General features: G+C 36.9%; 3 protein-coding genes across 5 annotated transcripts in view; 1 reads left to right on the top strand and 2 right to left on the bottom strand.

Moving 5' to 3' along the window:
• The window catches only part of LOC100177168 (ubiquitin carboxyl-terminal hydrolase 16-like), an 8113-nt gene extending 5549 nt beyond the window's left edge, over window positions 1-2564 (top strand). The window contains exons 11-14 of the mRNA XM_002128578.5: window positions 904-998; window positions 1344-1430; window positions 1718-1880; window positions 2095-2564. Of these exons, the coding sequence (XP_002128614.3) occupies window positions 904-998; window positions 1344-1430; window positions 1718-1880; window positions 2095-2213 (464 nt within the window). The 3' untranslated portion in view covers window positions 2214-2564. The remainder of the gene's footprint in view (window positions 1-903; window positions 999-1343; window positions 1431-1717; window positions 1881-2094) is intronic.
• The window catches only part of LOC108949985, a 436537-nt gene that overhangs the window by 426467 nt on the left and 834 nt on the right, over window positions 1-9236 (bottom strand). Inside the window, exons 1-4 of one of the 3 annotated variants that reach the window (XM_026837125.1) lie at window positions 9163-9188; window positions 9053-9100; window positions 8924-8977; window positions 7623-8236 (exon numbers count right to left, since the gene is read on the bottom strand). In XM_026837125.1, coding sequence (XP_026692926.1) covers window positions 7902-8236; window positions 8924-8977; window positions 9053-9100; window positions 9163-9181 — 456 coding nt within the window. In that variant the 5' untranslated portion in view covers window positions 9182-9188 and the 3' untranslated portion in view covers window positions 7623-7901. Of the gene's footprint in view, window positions 1-7622; window positions 8237-8923; window positions 8978-9052; window positions 9229-9236 lie in introns of those variants that run through there. The other 2 variants (XM_018814314.2, XM_026837123.1) reach the window with 2 other exon arrangements.
• On the bottom strand, window positions 2632-5281 carry LOC100187398 (eukaryotic translation initiation factor 1A, X-chromosomal). Its single transcript, XM_002128681.4, has 7 exons — window positions 5135-5281; window positions 4815-4909; window positions 4422-4514; window positions 4035-4167; window positions 3518-3679; window positions 3090-3151; window positions 2632-2872 (listed from the first exon to the last, which is right to left on the bottom strand). Exons 1-7 carry the CDS (start codon window positions 5148-5150, stop codon window positions 2867-2869), a joined length of 567 nt encoding a protein of 188 aa, XP_002128717.1. The 5' UTR covers window positions 5151-5281; the 3' UTR covers window positions 2632-2866.

The following is a 9236-nucleotide window of genomic DNA, read 5'->3' as shown; positions in this document are numbered from 1 at the left end:
GACAGTAACTTGGTCCATCATCAGTGTAAAAGAGGTTACTATCCACCAAGTTACTGTCCGAAACATCTGCCATTCATGAGTTTAGTATTCAGACAGTAACTTGGTCCATCATCAGTGTAAAAGAGGTTACTATCCACCAAGTTACTGTCCGAAACATCTGCTAATCATGAGTTTAGTATTCAGACTGTAACTTGGTCCATCATCAGTGTAAAAGAGGTTACTATCCACCAAGTTACTGTCCGAAACATCTGCTGATCATGAGTTTAGTATCCAGACAGTAACTTGGTCCATCATTAGTGTAAAAGAGGTTACTATCCACCAAGTTACTGTCCGAAACATCTGCTGATCATGAGTTTAGTATCCAGACAGTAACTTGGTCCATCATCAGTGTAAAAGAGGTTACTATCCACCAAGTTACTGTCCAAAACATTTGCTGATCATGAGTTTAGTATTCAGACAGTAACTTGGTCCATCATCAGTGTAAAAGAGGTTACTATCCACCAAGTTACTGTCCGAAACATCTGCTAATCATGAGTTTAGTATTCAGACTGTAACTTGGTCCATCATCAGTGTAAAAGTGGTTACTATCCACCAAGTTACTGTCCGAAACATCTGCTGATCATGAGTTTAGTATCCAGACAGTAACTTGGTCCATCATCAGTGTAAAAGAGGTTACTATCCACCAAGTTACTGTCCGAAACATCTGCTGATCATGAGTTTAGTATCCAGACAGTAACTTGGTCCATCATCAGTGTAAAAGAGGTTACTATCCACCAAGTTACTGTCCAAAACATTTGCTGATCATGAGTTTAGTATCCAGACAGTAACTCGGTCCATCATTAGTGTCACATTATTATATTATTGATACAACTTACTTTATAATTAATGACAACAACAATGTAGGAAGCAAGAAGACCGTTTACTGCAACGCAAGCAAACAAATGTTAATCAAAAAACCACCAGTAATACTTGCTGTTCATTTGAAAAGATTTCAACAGGTAAAACTACAACAGGTTACTGGTGTAGTAGCCAAGTGATTGCGTGTCTACAACTAGCCAAGAAGATACTGGCTTGAGGCTCAATGCTGCTACCATAGTGGACATGTGTATTTGGGCAAGACACCTAACCAGAATTGTTTTAACCCAAATTGTCAGCCACACTAAAAATACCTAAAACATAACACCCACAAAACAGCCTTACCAAGGCTTAAAACTGAGGTCCCCTGGTGTAGCTTGCTGTTGGACCTGACGCATATAGACTACCTTCATCATATATCTAAATAGTTTGCTTTTTAAGTTTAATTTTATTGCAACAACCTAACACATAATGCCATTCTACCACAGGCAGGCTTCAACCTTCGCAAAGTGAACAAAAAAGTTGAAATTCCAATCGTCCTTGATCTGTCACCTTTCTCTACTGTTGATTGCCAGGTTTGATTAAATTATTTTCACATAGTTATAGTTATACCATATTACCATAGATCTTATTAAACTTTTAAAGTCTTGGCACACTCGGATCCCCTGCGAAATTCCTATATTTACACTTTATCGTAATTTACCATTATTAAATGACAGTTTTGCGGCACCAATTAAGATACCAGTATTAACCAAACTGTAGTACACACTGGGTAATGGGCCTCAATTGGCCTAAATCTGAGTTCCCTTGGTGTGTTAGGCCGTAGGACCTCACCCACAAACATAAATATGTGTCCACACAGGTGTATGCTGACAGTGAATCACGTCTCACGTACGAACTTTATGCGATTGTTGAACACAGTGGGAGTTTAAGCCGAGGTCATTACACTGCGTATGTTAAACTTAAACCAACCAACGATAATTTAATCAAATTTATCAACAAAGAAGATATAATGCCAGACAAAGGTAAAATGTAGCTTGATGATTTGATTCAAATAAGAGACTGATGTCATTTTGGGCAAAATATTTATGTGGTGCCATACATATAAACACCCTATTTTATATAACACCCTATACTTTTACTATAGTGTGAAGTTTTGTTGCAGCTCAAGTCAAGTTAACTTGAGCTGCATTAATACTAAATTACAACCTTTGATCTTTTACATAAATCTTTCCACAGATACAGAACCTTCAAAAGGCGTATGGTACCACACCAGCGATACTAATGTTTCTAAAACTACCCAAGCAAAAGCATTGAACTGTAACGCATATATGTTATTCTATGAGAGAATCATTTAAATTTTATTCTTTTGTCTTAATCATGTTTTCTTTTTATCTGTGGCCTTATAGCAGGGCTTCTCAACCTCTGGGTTGCAACCCAAATACAGAGCCTACTACGGTAGTGCACACAACCTTTGACTCTTATTCAATGTAGCATAGGCGTCAAACCTGGGGTGGCAAGGTAGGCAGGCCAACCCTACAACTTCACTTTTATTCCTGTAAGCAAAGGTGCCAAACCTTTGATTTTCTGCACTTCATTACAACTAATAAGTTACCTAAACTAACTATCCCTGCTTTCTTACAGTTTAATAAGTTTGGCATCCATATATGTGGGTGAGGTCTTTCAGCAAACTACAGCATAGGGGTTGTCTATTATTAAGTTACACTTGTTTGTTCGGTGGTTTCACTTCTAATTTAATAAAATCACAGCAGAGAATTAATTCATTGTTTCTGTATTTATCTGGAGAAGACACAAAGCTGCGTCCTTGTAAAACTGGTAACTGCACAAAATAAAACACATTCGCATAAAATGAATAACTTCCCAAAACCTGTGGTCACACAAAGCATTGTGATGCAACAATTGACCTAACATGGGGGTTCACTATGGTTGGGCGATAATTATTGAACTGGACATTTCACCGAATACTCTTTGTACAACGAACGAACAAATGCTATATCTGCAAAGTAAAATATAACGTCTAGTTATGACAATAAGCAAATAATATTCAACCCTTAGGATTAAAAATCACACTAAAATTATCTGGTTTAACAAAATACAAAAACTATGCAAGTTTTTAACTGTTGTTTTTATAGATCCCTAATATTTGCAATGTATTGTACCAACTATATTTTATGACAACTAACATAGCTATATAGTACATTACAACAACTTACATTATCCACATCAATCCCTCCACCTTTCTTCGAAGAATAACTTTTAACCGGAGCTTTATATTCTGGAGATAAATATATCATTGTTAGGTTGATGAATACACAACTATCATTGTTTGGTTAACATCAGGATAATTAGCAACTTTTGTCTAAATGCCATAGGACTCTAACTTAAGCCCATTTCCCAGACACCCAGGGTGCTACCACCCAATTAGGTGACCACTGGGTTAGAGCAATGTCCGTTAAGTGCGGAAAGACACATGCCTATAATAGCAGATCACCGAATCAGGTATTTTGGGTTTTAATGCCTAACCACTGAGACCATCGATAAAATAGTTTGCAGTGCACCACCCCAGATGTTGATAAAATTATTACTTAATTGACTGTTTTTACTGTACATGTTGACATATAATCCAACATAGAAATCTTACTTTCAACTTCTTCGTCCGAACTTTCATCGGTCAAATCTTCCTCCTCGCTGCTGCTCAGCTCCGTTACGGTCGGTTGAGCACCCGCTGTAGCGTCGCTCACATCATCGAACATTATGATGTCATTCTCCTCAGCGTTGTCGAACTGTACGTCGTTGATCTTGGCTGGAAAGATGAAACAGCATCTTAAGGTTTGCAACCAGTTTTAAATTTAAAAGGGGTGTCTATACTAACAAGCAAAGCCAAAGTATATTGCATTCACCGCATTAATCAATGAAGTTCCCTATGTTTGACAACTAGTATAAGTGTAACTGTATTTTAACAATGTCACCCCAGATTTTACCCTGCTGTTAGGTGTCTAAACAAACAAGCAGAGCCAAAGTACATTGCATTAACCACATTAATCAATGAGGTTCCCTATGTTTGACAACTAGTCTATGAGTGTCACTCTATTTTTACAATGTCACCCCAGATTTTGCCCTGTTGTATATAACAGACTGCAAACCAGTTAGAAACATACCACTATCAGGAAGTTCTCCATACAACTTCAGATTCCTGGCTTCTTCAGCGTTGTATTTCATTATCACGTCAGCTTTTTGATCCTGGTAGTCTCGTAAACCAATCAAGATAATATCTGATTGGTTGATCCATACCTGAATAAATAAATATGATTGAATGTAACTATTTATCTTCACGTGGCCGAAAAACGACAGTTGTTACAACACGGGTGTTCTGTTTTCTACATCTCGTGCCTGCTTACGAGCTACCACAGATGTAACTTTTTATGTTTTTAGTGTATACAGCTGACAATTTAGACAACCGATAACAGACCACTGGGTTGAAGCAATTATCAATAAGAGTCTTGTCCAAGGATATATACCCAACACGCATACAAATTTTTACTTACTTTTTTCCGAAGTTTTCCCCGAATATGACACAACCTTTTCACTCCATCGAAACACATTGCTTCTAACCTCCCGTTACCCAACATTTTAATTACCTGCATAATATAACACAAACTTTTTAATGAGACAATTGTAAACAACAAAAAAATGTTGTAAAAAACAAAAGATGTGAAAGGTACAAGAAAAAACACATTAGGCACTTTATAAAATGCAGGGAGGCATAGTTATTTAGGAAAATGATCTAAAATAAATTTTAATGAGACCATTGTGCACAGTGAGAACCTGCGTATGTTGTACCCCAGATTTATTACTGAAGTTAAGCGACAAATTATAAAAAACAATAATCTTACATTTGCTGAAAACTTGAATAAATAAACTTTTATAAGAAACATCACCTGTGCATATTCTTGACCATCGTCTTTGAATATAAGTTCTCGCTTTTCACGATCATTTTCATTCTTTCCTCTTCTTCTGTTTTTACCTCCCTTTCCTTTGTAAAAGGAGATATTTAACATGTATGTTTTACAAAAGATATGTTTATTATCCACACCGTATGTAACGACTTTTATCTTGTCATAAATTCTAGTTTTTTTTATTATATATATATATATATATATATATATATGATCTTCGTTTTTGCATACAAAAAGATAAATACAGTTAAGTTAGACATAATAAAGCGTTGCATAAAATACAGCCATATTATACGACTTACCCTTATTTTTCGGCATTCTTATTGGATTTTATTTAATTCAACAAAGTATAAAACAGAATACACGAAAAACTACGCTGTTAGGCTGTAATGTAAGCACAATAATGATTATGAAAATGAAAAATTAAAGATGAGTTTTTCTCCAGCCACAACGTGAGAAAGGAATAAACGTATATACGATGTCTATGTTGGGCGTCAGTGACCATTTATCACAAGTTGCAAACGGTGTCAAAATAAAATATTATTGACTTAGTGCAATAAGCTCAACCCACAGAAATAAAAAAGAATAGAACGCGCATCTCCTATGTCGGCAAAGGAGAGAGCACGATACACTCTCTCTCTTTTGCGGGTCGTTCCCGTTTACTATTGTAGTCAATGGAGTCGATGACGTTTTGTGTAGTTTTTCTTCGTTTTTTGACTTAATTTAAAGTTATTGTTTAAAAAAACTATTTTCTAATATATATATATTTCTAAAAAACCGTTTGTTTGAAATTTTTAATTAATTTTTTTAAATAATTAAATTTCCTAAACAAGTGGTAAACTGTAAGCGTTAACCTACCAAATAACTAAACTAGCCTAACAAACTTGAATAGTTGGTGTAGTTTTTAAAATAAACAGCTAAAACCTTCCAAAAATACTATGCGCCTATCTTTTACAATGGAGACGAAGGGAAATGGGGACGGAGTTGGCGGTCACGTGAATAAAAAAAAGAATATATCACGGTTTTGAGCAGTTGCGCGTTCTACTCTTTTTTATTTCTGTGGCTCAACCCTACCGTGTGAAACTAGTTTTGGTTGATATTGTTTTGTAGGTGTTGAAAATCAGCACAAGGCATGCGTTCTAATATTTTTCATCTAACATGAGGTGCCCATGGTTTTTCTTTAAATGCATATTGCGGCAAAATAGGTATGGAATAACGGTAGCGTTAAAATAAAGCTAATTGGTTGATGTTAAAATAAATAAAAAGTTCATTTATTCATTATGCAAAAGGTGACGGTGACGGATGTTGAGTGTCTTTAAAAGGCACCTACACATCGAAGCCCGCACAAGTTTCCGAGGTCCGTCCAGTAGCATGTAGTCTGTATACTGATGACGTAACAAAAAGATATAGCGCTTTATAATAAAAACAGTACGTTTTAAACTTGTTTGATCAGAACTTTAGCAAGGGACCTTTAAAGGGCACTGTACCAGTGCAGCTTTTTGCCAGTTCAGTTTTGTTGGTGAGCTGGGTTTAGATGATTTCAGGACAAACATTGTACGAATGTTTTTGAAGTTTATTGTCAACAGTGTTTACTTCGTAGAGCAAGTTACACTTTCTAAATCTTATCGCTTTGGTATGTATTGTTCGACAGTGCTGGCATGCAAGGATTCTGAACCATCAACTAATTAATAATATATGATTAATCGAATTATCGGTTATACCTCTAGTAATTGTATATTCGATCTGAACAGAGCACTCTACTTCTGTAAAGTGTATGACTTACAAGACAAACTTCATTTTATACCCTACATTCTCATTCCCCATCGTTCGATTTAAATCACCTTTCTTCTTCTAGCTCGTTTTCCCCTGCAACAAATCAGCAGGCAAGATGAAACCAAATAGTGCTAATGGCACGGAACTGACAAAGTTTCAGTGACGCCCGTAAGAGTCGTTTGGGTAAATTTCAGACAACTCTGGCAGATTATCAAGGACAACGAAGGTATTAGCTCTAATCACGCCATGGTACCTCTATTGTAGAGACGGCAAGTCACCTTCTTAAAAAGATGTACGGTACGGTGGGGGAAGATGGGACACCTTTTCAATCTTATATCTTCGTCTCATTTGGTAGTAAATCGTATCCTTACGACTCCCATAGACTGTTGTTAATTGCTTACAACACGATCAAGATATTTGGATTTTATATATTAAAAGTGTCCCGTCTTACCCCACAGCACTAAACTGTGACTGCGGTGCAAGAAGGTTTCAGGCAATGTTTTACAATAAACCTATAACCCAGAACACCCAATGCCACACCATACAGCAGCTATGAACTTGATATTCTATATGACTTGCTTCTCGTCCGCTGTTAAAGCTTCAGAAATTATTTCAATTTATTGGAAGTTTATTTGTATATTCAACTGATATGCACAGCATCAACTCACCGTTCTGCATACGTTATATAAATAAAATACAACACTACATCAAAGCAATTGTTCGTGTTCATATATGTACAAGCAAGGAGACGATCAATAGTTCAATCTTGACTTGTGCTTTGCCGCTTGGTTGCTTCTTTCAAGTCATATTCACACCTTTCAATGCATTCCATCTTTTTTCATCGTCGATATCCTCGGCTTGCTGAAAAGCTGCGATTGCCCTGCGGAAAAATTCGCTGGCATCGTTTGGCCGGGAAGTACGAAGATGAGCAGTGTAAAGATGAATGAAACCTATATTGTACAAGCATGTTCCATACACTATACATGCTTGCCAGCATTCTCTCTGCCGTACACCGACTCCAAAATAGAAATCGCATCTCTCAGAGTTGCTTCACGATTTTCCCAGTCGTCGACCAATTCTTCACACGTATCGATATAAACCAAACACCAAACTTCACCTATACCCCTTTCTTCCTCACTGACGTCATTAGATCGTTGAATCATTTCTCGCATGTCACGCATCAGTGGAATAACCTGGATTTGAACAATCGATTTTAATTTCTGGTTATTAACATCACCACGTGATATAATTGCCACGACAGATTCTTTGATTCCGAATACACATTGTGCTATACAGCTATACGTGGACCAAACTTGCTCTTGGTTGATTTCTATAAAGGTCGGCAGCGGTACGATAAAACAAAATTGCTTCCATGACCTTTCCTTCACGTCGGCTTTCATCAGCTAACATTTTGATTTCATTCGGCGTGGTTTGAATATTTCTTTCTATAATGGTGGTCAGTTGATCCCTGGTTCGAACCGCCTTTTCCGCTTCTCCAACCAACATACAACATCGGTAATGGTTGACCAGATCTTTAAATTCAAAAACAGCTGGATCGAACTCTCTTTGTCGAAGGGAAGCCACGTAAGCTTCGTAATATTTTTCCTCTTGCAGTAGTTGATCAATGTTATCTATATATAAACGGGTCATTTAAATGTATGGCTGACAATTTAGACAACACATAGGTTGTCACTGGGTCGGAGTAATTGCAATTAAAGTGTCTTGCCCAAGGAAACACGCCACCAATGGTAAGCAGCATCGAGCCTAGAATTCTTAACATATGGGCTAGAAGAGTGCTCTTCGACCTTTTTTGGGTTGGTGAACCCATAAAGTTGTTGCGACGAATTCATGCACCTCTGATTGCTTTAACGTAAAACCAATGACGTCATCGACGAGAAATGGGTTCGAGAATAAGTTCCTGCTTAGTCGAAAAGCACCGCTAATCAAAATTATTAGGAACAGGTGGTTTGTGGTTAAAGAGAAGACTAGTTTCGCAGTTTCCAGTGATACAAGATATAGAATTCATATAAAAAAACTGTAGGAAAGTGGCTAAATTTGTTAAAAATGTACAAAACTGAATATTATTGCTTAAATTGTTTGAAGTTTGTGGTGCACCCTTGTATACCCTTTTGCACTGGTGCACCCCAGGCGTGCACACCGGTTGAAGAGCACTGGACTAGAGTGCTAGACCCTACTGTTGAATGGAGAGGCCACTGTTCCACAAGAGGTAGTAGAAGATTAACGGACTTATTGGTTCTTATGGATACGCCAACAACAATATGCTTATCGAACACACGTGATGTAATCAAAATACGAACCTGGACCAAATATATCTTGAATTGTTGGTTTTGGTGACGTCTCTCCACGTGATTCTGAAAAATTCATTTTTTGTTTTGTTTCTATTCTGAAATAATTTATTAAATACCTTGTGGGGTTACTTTGCGTACCTTGTGGTCCGCTTGGCTGCTCAACCTTGTAGTTGTGAGTCACGTTATCTGCAATAAATTACAACTATAGTTGTTTGAAAACGTATAAGTTAAACACCATTTATTTTTACCAACGTTGTCTATGTGCATTCCTGTTAATCTGAATGGAGTAAGAATAAACAATTAATACACACAAAAAACGGAC

The sequence above is a fragment of the Ciona intestinalis genome, chromosome 12, assembly GCF_000224145.3.
Source record: "Ciona intestinalis chromosome 12, KH, whole genome shotgun sequence".
NCBI classification, from domain to species: domain Eukaryota; kingdom Metazoa; phylum Chordata; class Ascidiacea; order Phlebobranchia; family Cionidae; genus Ciona; species Ciona intestinalis.
This window is presented reverse-complemented; position numbering and strand designations above follow the sequence as displayed.